Source organism: Euphorbia lathyris, chromosome 1, assembly GCF_963576675.1.
Source record: "Euphorbia lathyris chromosome 1, ddEupLath1.1, whole genome shotgun sequence".
NCBI classification, from domain to species: Eukaryota; Viridiplantae; Streptophyta; class Magnoliopsida; order Malpighiales; family Euphorbiaceae; genus Euphorbia; species Euphorbia lathyris.
Window position 1 is genome coordinate 38252202 of NC_088910.1, and position 22590 is coordinate 38274791.

At 33.8% G+C, this 22590-nt stretch overlaps 1 protein-coding gene across 1 annotated transcript; it reads left to right on the forward strand.

The window, feature by feature from the left end:
• The first annotated feature begins 691 nt into the window (after nucleotides 1–691).
• On the forward strand, nucleotides 692–2444 carry LOC136228683 (cytochrome P450 94B3-like). Its single transcript, XM_066017137.1, has one exon. The coding sequence runs from the start codon at nucleotides 760–762 to the stop codon at nucleotides 2299–2301; it is 1542 nt and encodes a 513-aa protein (XP_065873209.1). The 5' UTR covers nucleotides 692–759; the 3' UTR covers nucleotides 2302–2444.
• Nucleotides 2445–22590: the final 20146 nt, after the last annotated feature.

Genomic DNA, 22590 nt, shown 5'->3' on the forward strand with positions numbered 1-22590 from the left:
ATAAGGGTTTTTTTGGAACAACATCAAACCACAGGGGTTTTTTTTGGAATTTACCCTATTTTAAATGTTAAGGATAAAATTACTCTTGTTTATAAATGTTATGGGTATTTTTGCACCTATCCCTAATAATAATAATAAGGGATAATGTACTAACATAAGCCGGTGGTTTTTTTTGGAGAAGTATCAATTTATGCTCCACATACAAAATAACACTAATATAAGCTTAACATTTAAAAAATGGTACCAATTTAGGCATCGATAACGGAACATGACACTTCATTCATATTACTCCGTTAAATTCTGATTTCTCTATCCGCGTACAATTTGATAGAACTTAACGAAATAGTATAAATGATGTGTCATGTTCTAGTATCGAGACCTAAATTAATATCATTTTTTAAACATTAAACTTATATTAATTATTAATTTATACGTGGGGTCAAGTTGATACTTTTCCAACAAAATATAGGGTTATTTCAGTACCTCATCCGTATAATAATAAAAGCTGTGTCGGCTTACAAAATTGAAATATGAGAAGTGAGAGCAGAAATTATGATCGCAGTCCAGTCGAGACAAAACATAAAAAATACAATAATAACCCTGTTATTCCATTTTAAGCTTAAAAATCACGTGATCATTTACCGCTCTCCTCTGACATCTATATATATGTTTACTCATGACTCTCGCTCTACTAACAAACCTGTATTTACATTTACAACCTCCTCTCCTCTCCTCTTGTCTCTCTCTCCCCACAAAAAAATGTTCATCTTCTTCCTCATAATAATTCTCTGTCTAGGGTTCTTCTTCTTCTTCACACTCTCCACTACTCCCACTAAACTCTTCTCCTCCAATGGACCTTCTTCTTATCCAATTCTCGGCTGCTTACCTTCTTTTTACAAAAATCGCTTCCGTCTCTTGGATTGGTACACCGATCTCTTATCCTTTTCCCCAACCCTAACTATCGTCGTCCACCGCCTCGGAGCTCGTCGGATCATCGTCACCGCTAATCCCTCCAATGTTCAACATATTCTCAAATCGAACTTCGTTAACTTCCCTAAAGGCCAACCGTTCACTGAAATTCTCGGTGATCTTCTCGGCTCTGGCATTTTCAATGTCGACGGCGAACTTTGGTCCACTCAGCGTAAACTCGCCAGTCATGAATTTAGTACCAATTCTTTGAGAGAATTTGTCGTTAAAACGCTGCAGGAGGAAGTCGAGAATCGATTGATTCCGTTGTTAGATGAGGCGGCGGAGAGAAAACAGGTGATCGATTTACAAGATGTGTTGAGGAGATTTGCTTTTGATCTAGTGTCTCGAGTTTCTCTTGGCACCGATCCTTTCTGTTTGGATTTCTCAACTCCGATCTCGCCTTTAGTTCAGGCTTTCGATACGGCGTCGATGATCAGCGCAATGCGAGGGGCGGCGCCGGTTTACGCAGTGTGGAAGATGAAGAGAATGTTCAATTTGGGGGAAGAGAAGAAATTGAAAGAAGCGATTCAATTAGTTCATACCTCAGTTATGGAGATCGTCCAAAAAAGGAAGACCGAGCTTGAAAATGCTGTAAATGTTTATGATTATGAATACAAAGGCGATGATCTCTTATCTAGATTGTTATTAGCCGGACATGATGAAAAAGTGATCAGAGATATGGTTATCAGTTTCATTATGGCGGGAAGAGATACCACGTCAGCAGCAATGACGTGGCTCTTCTGGTTATTATCGAAGAACAAAAATGCCGAGGAAATGATCTTGGATGAAATGAATTCTCTGATCAACAATGGCGAGAGAGCTTTAGATTTCGAGGTACTAAAAGAAATGAATTTCTTAAAAGCGAGTTTATGCGAGTCGATGCGATTGTATCCTCCGGTGGCCTGGGATTCGAAACATGCTGCCGCCGATGATATCTTACCGGACGGAACATTCGTCGGGAAAGGAGATAGAGTGACGTACTTCCCGTATGGAATGGGAAGAATGGAGAAGCTATGGGGGAAAGATCAGCTCGAGTTTAAACCGGACCGGTGGTTCGAGGAACCGGTGATAATGAGTATCGGTGGTGGGAGGTTAAAGGCGGTGAGTCCGTACAAGTTTCCGGTGTTTCAAGCGGGTCCAAGGGTGTGCTTAGGGAAGGAGATGGCGTTTATACAGATGAAATACGTGGTGGCTTGTGTGTTGAGCCGGTTCGAGATCAGACCGGTGGAGGAGGAGCAGCCGAGCTTTGTTCCTCTGTTGACGGCTCATATGGCTGGTGGATTGAAGGTTATGGTCAAGAGAAGAATTGAATATATTAGTAATTGTTTGTGAGAATAGAGAATGGTACTATATGGATTTGTAAATTGTAATTAAATTAATTTGTGATCTCAATGCCTAGAATGAAACCATAGCCGACTAATTAATTTGTCATTATAAAATAATTTATATTGACCAATTCTAAAATTAATATAGGTCGTGACGAATCTTTTAATTAATTAGATTTATTACAGTTTTCTTAAATAATTAATAAATTTATATATTAATATTGGTTTGGAATAAGTTTCGAAACATGGTATTGAAAGTAGTATTCGATCTAGAAAAAACATGACAATTATCTTTTCTATTTGCTAAATATCGCTATGGTACTTGCTACTGGAACTCTCGAAGTTAATAGCAGTTAGGAAAAAGTGTGAAATTTTCATAAAGTAACATTCATATTTCTTCTCTTTGATATTAATGCTATTAATAGAATATTTCTTTCTCACAAACAAGAGGATGATATTTTTAATGGTGTTCCTACTCATGATAATTGTTTTAAACTGTGGAACTTATATCTTTTGTCTAAGATTGAGTTTTTTCTCTGGAAAGTCTGTACTCGGTGTCTTCCACTTCATCCCACTTTGCAAGCTAGACATGTTAGAGTGCCTCTGTGTTGTACTGCTTTTGTGAATTAGACATTGAAGATTCATGACATTTCTTTGTGGCTTGCCCTTATGCAATACAGTGTAGTGTTGGAGTTTTATGAGTACCAATTTACTAGTGTTTTAGTTGATTTTGGTACCTATTCTATTGGTGTATGCTATAAGTAACACTTACTTCTACTCCAAGAAATAAAATTTAACCGAGTTTGGAAGCTTGATCTTAGAATTATAGAATTTTAATTTAAAGTTATAAAGTTTGTTTCATTAAAAATTAAATGAAAAATATTTTAAAAATTATAAAATTATACTAACGTAAACTTTTAATCTTTAATAAAATTTACGGATAAAAAAAATATATAATTTTAAAAAATTAGGAAAATTCATAATCATGTTGAATATTAGTTTAGAAATTAAGAAAAATGAGAATAAAAATTTAAGAAAGGGCAAATAAATTTTTTTATATATTAATATGTAGAAATTTAAAAATATTGATGTTTATATATGGATATGTTATTAAAATTGAAAACTAAAAGGTAATTTTTTACTCATATAATAAATGTTAATTTTATAATTTCTATACAAAAATAAATTAATGATTTAAATAATGGATTAAGATAAAATTTGAGAACTTTAAAATGTATGTATGAACTAGTTTATATAATAAATAAATAAAAATACTAGTAATTTTTTTTTTGTCTAAATTAAAAGTCTTAAATCACTGTTAAACAAAAATGTGCCTTTTTTCACGGAATGGAATAAAATGGAATAAAATAGATATTATTAAGGATTAGAATATGAGAAATTAATAGAATATGTATTTTTAGAAATAATTATTTCAATATTTGGTTGATGAAATGAGATTATATGAAATAACTAATATTGTTCAAAAAAAAAACAACTTTACTCTTCAAGTGTAATTTTCTATTTATTTTCAAATTCTAATTATTATCCTAAATTATTCAAATATTTAAATATATTATTTAAGGAAAAACGATAAAACGGAAAATGCGAAAAAATGTAAAACGGTACAAACATGAAAACGAAAGAAACAGTAAAAACACAAAAAAAAAATAAAAAATACAAAAATACAAAAAAAAATGTGAAAAGCGAAATAATATTCGAATTGAACTTGTTAGGATTGCTCTGGAATGTGTTTGTGACATTTTATATAATTTTCGATTGTTATTGCATGAAACTGATTCGATCTGGGTTTCATCAGTTAACTATTTGTATTTGATGCTTTAAATTTATTAGACCATGCATGCGTATTATTTGGATGTTCAATGACTAAATATATATGATCCTATAAAATATGGTAATTAATACCAACCCTACATATATATCATATACACATATCATCATCGTAACATGGTAGTTTGAAATTGAATTAATTAATAATTACAAATTTTGATTCACAATAAATAAAATTGATTCAATTTGAGTTTTATCGGTTTAACGATGTGCATTTGATTTTTTCATGTTTTTCTCATTTTTTACTATTTTTCACATCCACCGTTTTTCATACTTTTTTTTTTACTTTTTTAAGTTTTTCACTTTTTTTTTTTACGGTTTTTCATGTTTTATAATTTTTCACATTTTATGTTTTTTTTTTCCATTTTTACCAAACATCACCAAAGTACTTTTTGCCAACTCATGTTTTGTTGTTAAGTTCAACTAAGAGTACAATTTGATTCCCATTTTTATTAGAAGGTGCATGTGTGTTGCAAATAATAAGAATTGGATTGATTAAGATTTTTATTACATCATCCAGTACATTCCAATTTATTATTCGGTAATATTTTCTTTATAATTATTAAAATTGATAAAATTTCAACAATATAAATAATAAGTTAACAAATTTATTCATTTTTTTTTTTGAACTTTCTATTAAATTGCTTAAGTTTTTAATATAACGGTTAACTTATTGATATTTCACCAATTTTAATAGTTATAGCGTAAATGTTATAAAATACTTTAAATAAGACTTGTTTAGTTCACATGATGTTTGTAGTTGTTGTTATGGTTTGATGTTTGTCGTCGAAAAAACTGTTTTTTCAAAAAAAAAACAGAGATTTCATCCTTTTGTAAAAAGTTAATTTTTCATGTATAAAAGACAAAAAAAATATTATTAACCAAATATTTAAAACTCTGTTTATAAAGTGAAAATGAAAATAGAAAAAAAAAAAAAGGTAAACAAACACTCTTTATAGGTTAGAAAAACTAAAAACACAAGTATAAAGCAATAATTTGAACAGGTGAATGAGTAAAATAGTGAGTTAAGCGTTTTTATTATGAGCAGCTCATTATATTATCTGAATGATACATTGCAACTGCTTTTTACATGCACATTTTCTTCATTGGAAAACAAACATGTATAATGGATGAAAGCAATAATTTTGTAAAGTCAATAGATTAATCTTTTTCAATTTCTTTTTGTTTTTTTTGTGGGTCAGAAGAAGTAATTACTACTAGAAAATAATAAATATTGGGTGACAAAAAAACCCTTGAATTTAAAAAGAAAAAAAAAGGATAGCATTGACCACATTAAGTTCCCAACATCGCTTTCTTGATTAAGTTTACAGCCAACCAATTAATTATTCCCAAGCTACCCTCCGACATGCACCTATTCAACTTACTTCCTTTTTTTTTTAACTCTAATATTCAAAATATAGACTCCATAAGACTAATTCCATTATTCTCCTGAATAAATAAAACAATCCATTATTACGTAATGGAGATGTGGATCGGCGACTGGTACTCGCGAGTACGTTTATATGCGGGGAAGAGTTCTCGGGAATACTTCGATGATCAAATCAATTCTAAGATAATTGAATAATGAGAGAGAAGTAAAGATATTCAAGAGTTAAGAGAGTGTGAGCAGGCATCTTCGTGGTGTTAGTGGCTGAGGTTATATAGGTGTGATGTGTGAGAGTGGGTCTTGGGTCGATGCTGGTTCACTTTGTGTGTTGGGCTTGATGTCTTGGTTGGGCCTCGATCGTTTGTGCGTGCTACCTCGATTTTTGCGTCTGAGAGGGAAAAAAGACGCTGGGGTGCCTTATTACAATTTGTGGCGTGTTTAATATTTTGATTTTTTTTTAAAGAGACTCATGGCCTTCTCCCCGTGCGCTTGTGTAGACGGCACAATTAATGAGACGTGATGATTTGGGCGGCGCGTGAGCGCCATGTGTTTGTTGTGTGTATGGTTGGTCCTTCCTTGTCGCGCCTATAAATTGCTAGTTTTTTTACTTTGCCTAAACTTTTCGTCCATTTTTCTTGCGTGATCTTGCTCTTCGCCATTTTCTCTTTAAGTGTCTGCTTGTATTTATTCCCACCGTCAGTTCTATCGGGGCTAGGAGGTATTCTGATTGTTCGAGATTCATTGTGGAGAGGTCGTCTCGGAGAATCAAGCGAATATATTGAGGAGATGCTCTTGCTTACAGCCACTTATGTCTTTGACCGAGTGCCCTCCAAATTTGTCACTTCTACTCCATATGGGTTATAGATAGGTAGTAAATCTAATTTAAGTCAACTTAAACTGTAGGGTTACATCATTTTTACTCATGATGCCTCAAGAAAGTTTTGAGAAGCTATATATATATATATATATGGGGAGGGATCAAGTGAGAACCCTCCTTTAGGTGAGGACACTCCTTAGGTGAGAACCACCTAAAACTACGTAGTTTTGAGTGTAAAATTTAATAAAAAAAACACTGAAGCTACTGCTGGGGTTCGAACATTGGCCTCCTCACTTACACTCCAAACTACTTACCACTGAGACAATTATTTTTCTTGTATATTTTGCCGCGCGCTGATTAATATACCAATGCCCTTGTAGCTTCTATTGTTTAATATTTGATGCATGCACTTATTAATATTGATTAAGTTCGCATAATAATTATTAATAGAAAAAAACAAATGTGAATAATAATTAATTATTAATAGAAAAAACCAAGAACATGCTCTAATTTCTTATTTATTTAATTCCTCTATATTTTTGTAATTTATGTTTTAAATTGTTAAGGACAATGTTCTAAATATTGTTACATATGTTCTAAACTTTATAATTTGTGTTCTAAAAATTAAGATAATGTTTTAAAAAAATAGTAAATATATGGGCCATTTTTTTTGTTAAAAAAAAAACTCACATTCTAAATAACATAACGTATGTTCTAAAAAACATAACATATGTTGTAAAGTTTATAGTTTGTGTTCCAAAAATTAAGTATAATTTTCTAAAAAAAGCAGTAGATATCTCGATCGTTTTTTCACTTGTTCTATAATATAATTTATAACTCATGTTCGAAAAAACATAACACGTGTTCTAAAAAACATAACGTATGTTCTAAAAAATATGTCGTACGTTCTAACTTCATAGTTCGTGTTTTAAAAGTTAAAATATATGTTATAACGTATGTTTTAAAAAATATATAGTTTGTGTTCTAAAAATTAAGTATAATGTTCTAAAAAATCAGTAGATATCTGGATCGTTTTTTCATTTGTTCTATAATATAATTTATAACTCATGTTCGAAAAAACATAACACATGTTCTAAAAAACATAACGTATGTTCTAAAAAATATGTCGTACGTTCTAAACTTCATAGTTCGTGTTTTAAAAGTTAAAATATATGTTCTAACGTATGTTTTAAAAAATATATTTTCTTATATAACATAAATTACAAAAATATAAAGGAATTAAATAAATAAGAAATTGGAGAATGTTTTTGGATTTTTTTCTATTAATAATTCATTATTATGCAAATTTTTTTTTTCTATTAATAATTTATTATTATACACATTTAATCAATATTAATAAGTGCATGCATCAAATATTAAACAATAGAAGCTACAAGGGCATTGGTATATTAAGCAGTGCGCAACATAATACACAAGGAAAGTAAATGGCTCAGTGGTAAGAAGTGTGGAGTGTGGTTGAAGGGTTCAAGGTTCGAACCCTAGTAGCATCCGTGTTTTTTATTAATTTTTACACTCAAAACTACGTAGTTTTGAGTGGTTCTCACCTAAGGAGTGTTCTCACCTAAGAAAAAGTTCCCACAAGAGCCCTTTTCTATATATATATATATATATATATAATGCATCAGGAGTATCCAAATGATATGTCCTAGTGGGAGAAAACAAAAACTGTCAAAGTTCTCACCTAGGTGAGAACCCCAAGGTTCGAACCCTAGTAGCATCCGTGTTTTTTATTAATTTTTACACTCAAAACTACGTAGTTTTGAGTGGTTCTCACCTAAGGAGTGTTCTCACCTAAGAAAAAGTTCCCACAAGAGCCCTTTCCTATATATATATATATATATATATATAATGCATCAGGAGTATCCAAATGATATGTCCTAGTGGGAGAAAACAAAAACTGTCAAAGTTCTCACCTAGGTGAGAACCCTAGTAGCATCAGTGTTTTTTATTAATTTTTACACTCAAAATTACGTAGTTTTGAGTGGTTCTCACCTAAGGAGTGTTCTCACCTAAGAAAAAGTTCCCACAAGAGCCCTTTCCTATATATATATATATATAATGCATCAGGAGTATCCAAATGATATGTCCTAGTGGGAGAAAACAAAAACTGTCAAAGTTCGAATCGCTAGACATTGGCTTTTAAGAGAACGAGTTCCTTAAATTAGGTGAAATTGACCATGATCACACTTTATACTGGTATATTAAGCAGTGCGCAACATAATACACAAGGAAAGTAAATGGCTCAGTGGTAAGAAGTGTGGAGTGTAGTTGAAGGGTTCAAGGTTCGAACCCTAGTAGCATCAGTGTTTTTTATTAATTTTTACACTCAAAACTACGTAGTTTTGAGTGATTCTCACCTAAGGAGTGTTCTCACCTAAGAAAAAGTTCCCACAAGAGCCCTTTCATATATATATATATATATATATATATATATATATATATATATATATATATATATATATATATAATGCATCAGGAGTATCCAAATGATATGTCCTAGTGGGAGAAAACAAAAACTGTCAAAGTTCGAATCGCTAGACATTGGCTTTTAAGAGAACGAGTTCCTTAAATTAGGTGAAATTGACCATGATCACACTTTATACGAGGACTTGGATTCGAATTGATCTCTCTATTCGAGTTGTAGAAATATTATGGAATAAGAACATGATTTATCCCCTCAATACATCACAGATGATTTAGAACATATCTTAAGTGGCAGTGTGATTTCTGAATCTAGTGGGAGTATAGAACATGGTTCAAGTGTAAGCATTTTGAATTATGAACAATATAAAAGATATGTTTATCTAGATTCAGAACCGTGTGCGTAGTACTAAAAGAAAAAAATCGAACATCATAAATCTATTAGCGAAGGCACATCGTCGATTCAATATCGAAGGTGTGACTCCTTTAATCACTCCATAAGATGAGACAAAGCTAAGAAATGACAAAGTGACTCTCTCCTACCATGAAAAAGACAAATGTATTAAGGAAATGGAAGAAGAAAAGTCAACATATGTTTATCAACTACTTGATCCTCTAAAGGGAAAATAATAAATTGGGAACAAATGAATTCTCAATATAAAGTGAAAGGTTGATGATCGTATCAAAAGGTATAAAGTCTGACTATTGCTAAGGGCTACACATAACAAGAAAGGATAAATTTTAAGGAAATCTTCTCACTTATTGTGAGGTTTATGTCAATAAAGTTAAGTCTAATTATTGTGGAAATTTTGGACATAGAGCTATATCAAATGGATGTAAATAATATCTTTCTCAAATGAAAAATTGAATGAAGAAATCTACATAACTCATTTTGTAGGCTTGATCGAACAAGGATGCAAACAAAAGGTTTGCAAATTGAGTAAATCAATTTATGGACTTAAACAGTCTTCTAGATAATGGTGTATTCACTTTCATAATGAGTTAATCTCGAATAACTTCAAACTAATTGAAGAAGACCATTGTGCCCTAGAGGTAAATTTGTCATCCTTTTCATTATATGTTGATGACGTCTTCATGGCTTGAAATGCCATTGGATATGTAAACCAAGTCAAAGCTTGGCTCAAACCAAGTTTTAAAATGAAAGGCATGGGTCAATCATCATATATTCTTGGAGTTATGACTTCAAAGAACATCTCAACAAAATTGTTAACCTTTTCTTAAGAGACATACATCAATAAGATTCTTGAATGGCTAAGGATATGACCTGTAGCACTGAGACGTGTCCCTTAACACAATAACGGTTGAACATATGAGAAATTTTCCCGATGGTAATACCGTAGGTAGTCTGATGTACGACATGTTACGTACAAGACCTGATATGTAACACCCTGACCCAATATCATGTAGATATTGTTCGCTTTGATCCAAATCCAACACCTTGGACCTCACGGTTTTAAAACGCGTCTATATGTATTGGATTCTCATCTTACTAATAAGTTCTGGTCACTCTCTCTCCCTTTCTGATGTGGGATTCAGTTCATTCCTGCCCCCATCACCATCCCTTAGGGTCGCTCCTTACGCATGCCTTCTACCCCGGCACCACCCACTCCGGACCGGGTCGTTACATGATATTTGTCACACCAATGAGAGTGAGTAGATATTAGTCCAACCTAAGACTACCACATTGGATTATCATGAAAAGAATCCTAAGATATCTTAAAGACATTATGGATTTATCTTTGTGCTATAAATCAAAGGATTTGTAACTAAGATGACACACAAATGTAAATCGGGTAAAAGACTTGATATGAAAAATCCATATCTACCATGTTTCTCGATAGGCTAAGATGATGTACTCACAAAGTAGTTTGAAACAAACTTGTGATTCCATATCTGTTATATGAGTTGAGTATATGTGATACTCGTCTGCAATATAAGAGGTATTATGATCATATCGATTTATGAACCATTTGATTGTTAGTGCCTCACAAACCCATGTAGTGATTAGCAATAATAGTCATTCTTCTATAAGATTTTGCTAATGATCAAAGGTTCCCTAAAAAGTCAAAACACATAGAGGTTAAGTATCATTTTGTTAACAAATTTAATTGCATGTAAAGAAGTTAATATAAAGTATGTGTCCACCCATGGTATGGAAGCAAATCCACATGCCAAACCTGTCATGAGAAATGTTTATATGAAACATGTTAAATCCTAAGTTTTGTGTTGGATCTAAACATATTTCATTTTTTTATGCATTTTGAGAACATGGTCATTCAATAAAGTTTGAATGTATACAATGGATGAGTGCAAATATTACTCATTAATATTTGTTTTTATACTATTAATGTTAGATAGAAAAGTATCTCACTCACATGAGTGTTTAATTTTTTCAAATAATGATAAATGGAAGGACCACGCTATTCTTGAACAAATCGAGAGCTTGTTCAATAATAGAATTTTTCTTGTATGCAATGTGAAAGAGATTTCATTGAAGAGAAAGAATGTAAATATATATGCCATATAGAACTTGTAATAAAGATTACGTATAATCTAAATGGAAAAGTTAAAGATAAATTAATGCCTTCTTCTTTGTAGCCAAAAGTAGTCTCTAAACCGAAGTAAACTGAGGCTGAGTGTTTATACACTTCTGAACTGATTCTTTCTTATGGTGTTAATGAGACATGCACTTAAAAGAAAATGATAAAACGCCATAGCACATTTCATACCATGTGTGTTTAGAGACTATGAGATGGAAATAATACGATCTCAAAATTATGGTTTTACGAATTTATCCTTAGAACCCTCAACTTATTATGAAAGAATGATCTAATGTGGTTATTTTGGAAGGATACTCTAAAACACAATGAGATAATATGGCATGTAGGACATCAACTAGACAAGCAAGTTGGGTTATAATGGAAGGAATACAGTTGGAAGAGAAAGATTTCCATGTGTAAACGACTTCAAGCTTCTATTTTTCACCACCCGATAATAATTATGCACGTGTGCTTAATTGTGATAACAGAATACTATAATGATTCGAGGAATCACAGTGAATATGATATGAAATCTAGGATAAAGCATAACTCATTGCATTCCATGTTCAATCAAAAGACTATATATCTCCAACGAGTCAATAGTAATGAGTTTGATACATGTCTACCAAGACGCTATATATCTTCAACGAGTGTATAACACTAGAACTCTCATTTATATGTCGATCACACAAACTATTTGCGAGTATACATGTTCTGTCACGTACGAACGAGAAATGTTGAAAATTTGATAGGAGCCAAATAATCCGTTTGTAACTAAATGAGTTGGATGCGATATCGAGTTATTAAGTTAACCCTTGTTAGCTTGCTATATAAACTTAGCATCACAATCTTAAAGAGAATTAACACATAAAAATGCATATGAAAATCTACAGAGAGACTCTCTTCCTCTATCTCAAACGACTCGCTTTTAGTTCACGAATCAACGTTTCTTCTTCCAACGTGTCTAGGTGTAGTTGATTTGTGACTGTTGAGCTGCAATCAATCTAAATAGATTCTGCAATATACGAGGTAACCCACAAATCCGTTGTTATATTCATATTATTTATTGATTAATCCCGCTAATTAGTCTTCTAAAGTTGTATAAATTAACCTATTAGTCTCTTAAACTTTATTGAAAGTGATCTATTAGTCCCTGAGTGATATATATTTTAGCTTATTCAAAATTCCATTTTATTGTAGGTGTGAGGGAGTTAATTATTTCAAAGACAAACAAACCATACATTTTTTAAATTAAATTTAGAGGATGAATGATTTAGTCAAGGGCTAATTACAAATCTAGCCCAATTAAAAGGGTCTATTTACATATCTAACCCACTTTGCTTCAATATCACCAAATTAGACACTTTCATCCACTTTGGATAAGAATACCCTTATTTCAATTCATCTTCTTCCTCAGATTCTGAACGTCTTTCTCGTCATCCCAAACGAGCGAAAAGATGGTGGTTTATAGAGAGAAGAGATTTTGTTTCGTTCAACCTTTGAAGAACTAGTGTCTGCGGAAGAGGATTGGGAAGGGAATCTTAAAAAATGAGAGGGAAAAAAAATCTAACAATTGAACTGTTGTGATGTCGCATTTGTGACGAATTTGTCGCAAATGCGACAAGATTTGTCGCATCTGCGACAACGGTTGTCGCATTTATGACGAAATGCGACAACAAGTTGTCGCATTTGCGATGAAATGCGACAACAAGTTGTCGCATTTGCGATGAAATGCGACAGCTTGTCACGTCCGTGTCTAAATTTCGAGAATTTATATTTTGATATTAGTATATATTATAATTATTGGGTGTGTGAAGTTAATTTGGTGCTATGGAAAAAGTTTGGAGTTAATTCGATGGTTTTAGATGTAAATTGAAAGTTTAGAGTAATTTTTAAAAGATTTGTTGAGCGATTTCCGCAAGTGCACGGTATACGCTTGTAGTAATAAAAGATATCGAACCCACAGGGAACGCTTTTTAACTAAAACTTTATTTAATTCGGTTTAATCACGTGTTTAGGTTTAATAAAAGAAATACGTTTAGTTGATGGAATAGGTTTTGGTAAATTAGGATTAGATAGAAAGATTATATCGAGTTTAGAGAACAATTCCGCTTGGAATTTTGATTACAAAACAGATACTTTCGTAATCGGAATGAAATAGATCTTATTTTCATAAAGCAAAGTAAACAACTTTAACTTTGTGAGATTATGGACATGTAACAATATAATAATTTACTCAATTAAATGGCTTCGAACCATAGAAATCCCTCTAGCGTAGAGACGATTCCTACCTTAATCAAACTAGTGTTTTACTTCTGATAAGCCGCGATCAGCGATCATGTCATCCATAAAAACTAAATTTGTTAAGTGTTCAACAAAGTTCTTATAAGAATAAGATGGAATAGAACGTTTTAATAAAAACACCAATATATCATTTTGAAAATCATTTTGTCAGAACAATATCAAAATAACAACAGTAAGAATATATTGAATAAATAAGTATATCATTAATTGAAATGTGAATTTTCACAAGTTAACAGAGAAGTATAAACTTGGATAGCATTGTAACGAAGACTTTGAGATCCGGGTCGTCAATCTTTCTCTCAAACTTCGTAGGCTCGTCAAACCATATGCGCTTCAGCCGTCAATTCTTCTCGCTGGATCTTTGGAATAGAGACTGGTCCCGTCCACTATCAGAATGAAAACTAAACTAATACTGTGTTTATAACTAATCTAAATACAATTCGTGTACAACACGATTGCTTACAGAAATGAAATCTAACTTTCTGATTCTTTCCTGAATCAGAAACTCAACATAACAACTTTCTTCTCTAATTTCTCTAACTTTTCCAACTTAACCAACCTTGATTTCTGAAATGGATCACTTATTTATAGTTGGTGAAGGGTTGTAAATGACGGGTCGTGTCTGCTGGTGTAACACCCTGGTCCAATACCATGTAGATATTGTCCGCTCTGGCCCAATTCCAACACATTGGGCCTCACGGCTTTAAAACGCGTCTGCATGTATTGGATTCACATCTTACTAATAAGCCCCAATCACTCCCTCTCCATTTCCGATGTGGGATTCAGTTCATTCCTGCCCCCATCGCCATCCGTTAGGGCCGCTCCTTGCTCAGGCCTTCTTACCCCCGGCGCCACCCACTCCGGACCGGGTCGTTACAGGCCCACCAGCTTCCGCCTGGTTCGTCCCCGAACCACACATCGTACGTGGAGAGTCGGCTCTAATACCAATTGTAACACCCTGGTCCAATACCATGTAGATATTGTCCGCTCTGGCCCAATTCCAACACATTGGGCCTCACGGCTTTAAAACGCGTCTGCATGTATTGGATTCACATCTTACTAATAAGCCCCAATCACTCCCTCTCCATTTCCGATGTGGGATTCAGTTCATTCCTGCCCCCATCGCCATCCGTTAGGGCCGCTCCTTGCTCAGGCCTTCTTACCCCGGCGCCACCCACTCCGGACCGGGTCGTTACAGGCCCACCAGCTTCCGCCTGGTTCGTCCTCGAACCACACATCGTACATGGAGAGTCGGCTCTGATACCAATTGTAACACCCTGGTCCAATACCATGTAGATATTGTCCGCTCTGGCCCAATTCCAACACATTGGGCCTCACGGCTTTAAAACGCGTCTGCATGTATTGGATTCACATCTTACTAATAAGCCCCAATCACTCCCTCTCCATTTCCGATGTGGGATTCAGTTCATTCATGCCCCCATCGCCATCCGTTAGGGCCGCTCCTTGCTCAGGCCTTCTTACCCCGGCGCCACCCACTCCGGACCGGGTCGTTACAGCTGGTGAAGGGTTGCTTTTATCCGAACGAACAGACGCGTTTTTCTGAATTAAACATGTGTTTTGTGTGCAGGAAGACTTGCTGTCGCGACTGAGATTTTGAAAATCTCAGTCGCGACAGGGGGTATAGGGGCGAGCTTGAATACGTTGTTTTCCCCCGGTCTGGCCTCCGTAAGTCGCGACTGAGATTTTGAGAATCTCAGTCGCGACAGAGAGTTTTCCTCCCTGGCGTTCGACTGTTTTTCGTCCTCCTCGAGCGTTCTTCTGGCTGATATGCATTCTCGGTACGTTTTTAAGGTTTTTCCTCCATTTTAGCTCCGTTTTCGCTCCTATTTGGATTTTACCAAATATTTAGGTACCTTGCATCAAAGAAGTAAATAAAGACGTAAAAGTATTCCAAATGAATATAATTAGCATGATTTTAATGTAAATTTAACATATTTATATATGATATTTTAGGTATATTTTGGGCTTAACAAACTCCCACACTTAAGCTTTTGCTAGTCCCGAGCAAAAATTTCACTGAATTTATTCTTTAATCAATCTCTTTATAAATAGAATATATACCCATATATTCCTCTTTGAATTAGTTAAACCGAAAGATAAACTTTTCATGGTAAATTTATACGCAAGGTATCAAACTAGCTAATAAAAGAGATATATTACTCGTCTTGTATTTCAATTTTTATATTGAAGTATTCGGGACGGTGTAAGCACGCATGTTTTCGAATCTTTCGTCTCAAGGCATTTCTAAGCACAAAATTTCCTTTCCCAAACCTAAACTATTACAAATATGGATTTAAGGACTTAGGTTTAATATATTTGCTTAGTTACGCCCAAGATAAGGGTGGTCTCGATCGTAACTTTATACGCATTTTATTTGCTTTCGTGTTCGTTTAAGAGGTACCGACCATGCCATGGGTGGACGCAATCGTTACTTAAAACTTTAAACACGCTTAATTTTGCTTTAATTTTTTAACGTTCCTTTCATACCTCGACCGTGATAAGGGTGGTCGCAATCGTGGCCAAAAGTAAACGATACTTAATTTTCTTCCCTTTCATACCTCGATTGTGATAAGGTTGGTCTCAATCGTGGCCAAAAGTTAAGAATACGACTACTTGATTTAATATGAAAATAAAATTGGGAAAGAAAAATAGCACATTCATCCTATATTGACTTGAAATTCAACATGTATTATGGCTAAAGTTTCCTTAAAAACTTCAATTGGTTTTTAATGTAAGACGAAAAATAATATCGAGCTAAAAAGCTAAAATTGTTAGTTCGATTTATGCTTATAAACCTAATTGAAAATTGAAAATAAGATTTATATTTATCATGAATTCATGATATAAAATAGAGATTTGAAACTAAAGAAATTTTACTTATATATATTTACTCGAGACGTTTTTGATAAAATCGTATTGGAGATTTGTAAAAATATTTGTAAAAATATAGCCCGTATAGAAATATTTATTTCTATCAATAATGATAACCTTAAAATATGCTTAACATTATTTTGAAAGTTAAAATGTTTGAAAACATATGAAATATTTTCTTTAACAAAAATTTATCCTTTATGAAAAATTGCTATTATTTTTGAAAAGTGTTGCACATTATATGAAAATGTTGCATTTGTTGGTTGAAATTTGTTGTTTGAAAATGTTGCATTTGTTTTTGAAAATGTTGCATTATACTATACTTAAACTTGAATAACAATATGCATTTATACTTAAATAAATAGCATTCATTCTTATTCGTTGCATTCATTCGTACTTAAACATGGATATGAAATACCTCCTCCCACACTTAATTTGGACCATGTCCTCATTGGTGCAAAAAGCGATAAAACACGAAAAATAGTACGAAATAAACCATACGAATTAGAAATGAAAAATAGAATACCATAACATTCAAACATTAATAATAAAGAGAATTGTACCAAACATAAGTAAAAATATTGTACCAAACCGAATAAAACATAATAATAATAACGAAAATGAGTTAAAGAGAGAAACGATAAAACCTATCAAGGTGATGGTGGTGGAGAAGGCGTAGTCTCAACTCCTTGACGTCGGAAGAAAGAGAGCATCCGGCGACGAGTAGACTTGTGCTCACGACTCAACGTAGTGATCCTTGAACTCATTTCGGCATTATTGGCAACGACTTCATCTAACCGCAAATTCATGTGACGGTTATGCTCGTTCATTTGTGTCAAAACACGTTGCCATCCAACTTGTTCTTCTTCATTCGGTTCCAAATTTGCTTGCTCGGTGGCATTAACATCAACATTCTCCTCTTCTTCTTCTTCTTCATCAAATTCCTCTTCATCCTCCTCATTATCATCTTGGGCACCTAAACCTTGAGAACCCGAGGCTTCACTACTCATCGTAGCAAAAACACGTCTCGTGCGATCCGCATAAGATATAAAAGCGGGTGGTCCCAACTTCTTCAATAAATTGGCCCTTTGAAGTGCCGTGAGATCCAATGATGGTAAACCAACATGAGGCATATTTTGATAATCCGCTAATTCACCTCGAGCGCCCAAAATAATGCCGGTAATCAAATTACCCATAGGCACTTGCTTATTGCGGGACTTGGAAGCTCGAACTAAATTAGTAAATATCATCTCAATACTATCAATTGTCAAACCTTTAAAAATAGCATCAAACACAACCAAATCACGAACTTGCACTTTTGAACTTTCAACCCGACCAAATAAGGAGAATGATAAAAACTTGTGAAAGAAGAATACACAATCATCCTTAATTAGCTTACTAGATGTATTCTTTGGACTAAAAACATCTAAACCGGTTAAAGAATTCCAAACCGTGTGTGAATCAAAAGGCTTTGGCTTTGAATAAAAATTTCGAGTAGGAAAACCAAACCAACGGTTCATGTCCGCATAATTAACATCATAACGAACTCCATCACTCCGAAAAGAGATAACTCCTTTCTTCTTGTCATAGGTTAGAGTAACCAAAAACTCAATAATATGCGTTTTAAGACTAGGAAAACGCATACTAGCAAATCGTTTCCAACCAAGAACGGTAAGAAATTCATCAATACGCTCGGTAAAAGAAAGTGTATTTACCGTATCGGTGTCAAGAAAAAGCATGTCCACGAACTCTACGAGGACATTAGAAAATCGGCGATATTTGCGTCCTTCGGCTTCCGACGTGATATCGAACGGTGCGTCATATTGAACCCGTAATCTATTGATCTCGGTGGCCTTGGCTTTGTTTGCAACGGTCTTTTGTCTAGGCATATTGTTTTGGTTTGTGAATTTAGGGTGAAAATAGATGAAATTTGGGTGAAAATAGATGAAAATATGAAAGGATGAAAGTTAGAATGAAAGATAATGGTGGTGAATTGGGAAAGAAGATGAATAGGGTAAAAATTTATGGGGAAGATGAGTGAATCTTGTTATTGGGAAGAGAAAAGATGATTGATTGGTGTAAAAATAGGTGATATATATAGGTGTAAGTAATAGGTATTGATTAGGATAGTTGAATAGGTAAGTAATTAGAGTAGGAATAGGAAAAGATGGTGAAAATTTCGCCCAATCCCGCACCTACATGTCGCAGGTCGCGACTGAGATTTTCAAAATCTCAGTCGCGACAGCAAGTAGGGAAGGGGCGAATTTTTGCTGAAAAAATTTTCCTCCTGCTGTCTCAACTGAGAATTCGAAATCTCAACTGAGATTCTGAAAAATCTGGGTAAAATTGGGACTGTTTTTGAAGATTTTAACACTTCTAAACCAATTCCTCTTAAAATTAAGTACCAAAATGTGAACATTAATCCCTGAAACTGAGATAAACAAAACTAAAACATTAAATTAAAGGAATCCCAAAGGTTATTCCTTAAGATAAAAGAAATAAACTAAAGAATTAATGCACTTTTATTTATCATTTGTAAACAATACCATAATATACATCTACATAGAAACATTATAAAAACATAATTTACAATCAAGCACTCATATATATATTAAAAACAACAAACAGAAACACATAAAATATATATATCCCTAACTAAATGACAGACGACGTGCATTAGCCCTTTTAATCTTCGTTTGAACGAAGACTTGCCTCTCTGGTGCAGAAAGGAATGTTGGACCAGAACGCAAAACTCGTTTAACAAGTCCCTCGTTCTCCAAGAACTCGTAGTCTAAAATCCGGTATGGTTCTGTATCAGTCCAAGGAACAGAAATGGTTCCCTTGGCTCCTAAAATTATTCCACATATGATGTTGGCGAACCCAATCTTCCGTTTCTTCGAACGGGAAGCAGCAACTAACCCCTCCATCAAAATCTTTGAGGAGTTAACTGAGTTGTCTTGGAAAATGTCGCCCAACACATAAAGATCAGTATCTTTCACAACATTGCTACTGACTCGACCAAAAAGGTTGTGACAGAGGAACTTATGCAGATACAACATGGAATTAGAATTAATGGATTTGTTGAAGGCAAGACGTGGATTGAATCGCCTAAATCCTGTTAGCATCCTCCATATGTCTCTAGAAGTCATATCCCTTCCAGGATGGTGTTGAGTTGTGTCTCGGGGTGGAAATCCAAACCAATTGTGAAGTTCTGGATAGCCAAAAGTAAATACCTTCCCCTCACAACGAAAACTGAGACGAACACGTCTCTTGTTGACGAACCTAACTGTGGAGAAAAATTCCAGAACCCAATTTCCAATAATAGGAAATTTCATAGAAACAAATTTGGTCCAACCCAAATTAGTCAGATAGCGATCAATGTCTTCGCTTATCCCGAGTTCCTCATTCAGAAACTCGTCCAGATACATCATGCCAAAGAACTGAGCATATCTGAATTGCATAAAACGTTTCCCCTCGTCATGGTTATAAATGGGAAACCATGCTCCATATCTATCGGAGATATCAACTTTCTCCTTTCGAGAAGGATTTTGTTTTTGAATGTTCTTCAAAGACTTAGTCATGTTTGTGATAGAAAAGAAAAATGAAGTCTGTAGGATTTGAGAATTTGAGAAAGAAATGTAGAAAGATGAAGTAAAATGGAAGAAGTCTGATCCTACAGGAATATATAAGAACTATAAGTGAAAGGTTATGTCTGTTAGAAAGAAATAGGTGTCAAAGTGATACCTCTTCGATTTAACTGACAGAAAATTTTAAAGAAAGAAGACTGTAATCACTTACAGTTATTTCAAATGTAAAAAGACAGAAAATTTCTCAACTGAGATTTTCAGAATCTCAACTGAGATTTCCAAATCCTGGAACATAGAAAATCTCAACTGAGATTTCTGCATATATAATTTCTCAATAACACTTAACACTTAATGAAAATTTTCAAAACATGACTAAATTAAAATTTTAATGTGAATAAAACTCATTTGTACTTAATGATAAATATATAAAAATAAAAATTAAAGTAAATAAATTAAAAAGAAAACAAATAAATTAAAAAGAAAAAGAATGAAAATAAGAAAAGCTATAAATTAAAAACATAAAAATCAAAGAAATTAATTTTTATAAAATTTATCCACGGATTCAATTGCTTGAATAGGAGCTCCGTCGAAATAAATTTTGCAACGATTACCATGGACCTTAAATCGGTCGCCATTAGACTTTTCTAGCTCCAATGTTCCGTAATCAAATGTTTGAACAACCAAAAATGGTCCAGCCCATCTAGATTTTAGCTTACCTGAAAATAATTTTAATCTAGAATTAAAAAGTAAGACCTTATCTCCAACATTAAAGTTTTTAATTTTGATTTTGGCATCATGCCACTTTTTAATTTTCTCCTTATAAATGCTCGCATTTTCGTAGGACAAATAGCGTAATTCATCCAACTCGTTTAAGTCAAACAAACGCTTTTTCCCTACGCTCTGCAAATCATAATTAAGGGTTTTTATAGCCCAATAGGCTTTATGTTCTAATTCAACCGGCAAATGACAAGCTTTACCATAGACTAATCTATAAGGTGTCATCCCGATAGGTGTTTTAAATGCAGTACGGTATGCCCATAGTGCATCGTCAAGTTTATGTGCCCAGTCTCTTCTAGAAGACGAAACTGTTTTCTCAAGTATCCATTTGAGTTCTCTATTTGAAATTTCTGCTTGACCATTCGATTGAGGATGGTACGGTGTAGAGATACGATGGTGTACTCTATATTTTTTCATAAGTGACTCAAAAGCTTTATTTACGAAATGGGTACCACCGTCGCTTACCATAACTCTAGGAACTCCAAATCGACATAATATTGAATTTAAAAACTTAACAACTACTTTAGAATCATTTGTCGGGGTTGCAATTGCTTCAACCCACTTTGAAACATAATCTACGGCTACTAATATATAATTTTTGCCAAAAGAAAGAGGAAAAGGACCCATGAAATCAATTCCCCATACGTCGAAGATTTCAACTTCCAATATGTTCATAAGAGGCATCTCATCTCTCCTTCCTATATTCCCCGTTCTTTGACATTTATCACAGCGGAGAATAAATGAACGGACATCTTTAAACAGAGTAGGCCAAAAGAATCCGCATTCAAGTATTCTAGCTGTTGTTTTGCTTACGCTATTATGTCCTCCGTAAGCGCTAGCATGACATTCTATCATTATAGACTCATGTTCAAACTCACTAACACATCTCCTAAATATTCCATCGCCGCATGTTTTGAACAAGAATGGATCTTCCCAAAAATATTTCTTAACTTCTGAAAAGAATTTCTTCTTTTGCTGGTAAGTCAATCCATCTGGCACAACATGTGCAGCTAAGTAATTGGCTATATCCGCATACCATGGAGTTATGACACTTTGTAATTGCATGAGATGTTCATCGGGGAAATCATCTCGAATGCCTGATGTTTCACCGATGGGACCGTTTTCATCCTCAAGTCTTGACAGATGATCAGCGACCAGGTTTTCAACTCCCTTTTTGTCTTTAATCTCAATGTCAAATTCTTGCAATAGTAAAACCCATCTAATAAGACGTGGTTTTGCATCTTTCTTAGCAAATAAATATCGTAAAGCTGCATGATCAGTATAAATAATAACTTTAGATCCTAACAAATAAGATCGGAACTTATCACATGCAAAAACTACTGCTAACATTTCTTTTTCAGTTGTGGTGTAATTTAGCTGTGCACCGGACAAAGTGTGACTCGCATAGTATATAACATGAAGTTTCTTATCCTTCCTTTGACCTAATACACATCCTACAGCTAAGTCACTCGCATCACACATAATTTCGAAAGGTAGATTCCAATCGGGTTTTGATATTATTGGTGTACTGACTAAAGCCGTTTTCAAAGTATTGAAAGCTTGTAAACAATCTTTATTAAAATCAAAAGTTGAATCCTTCATAAGCAAATTAGTAAGTGGTTTGGAGATTACAGAAAAGTTCTTTATAAACCGTCTGTAAAAACCTGCATGACCCAAAAAT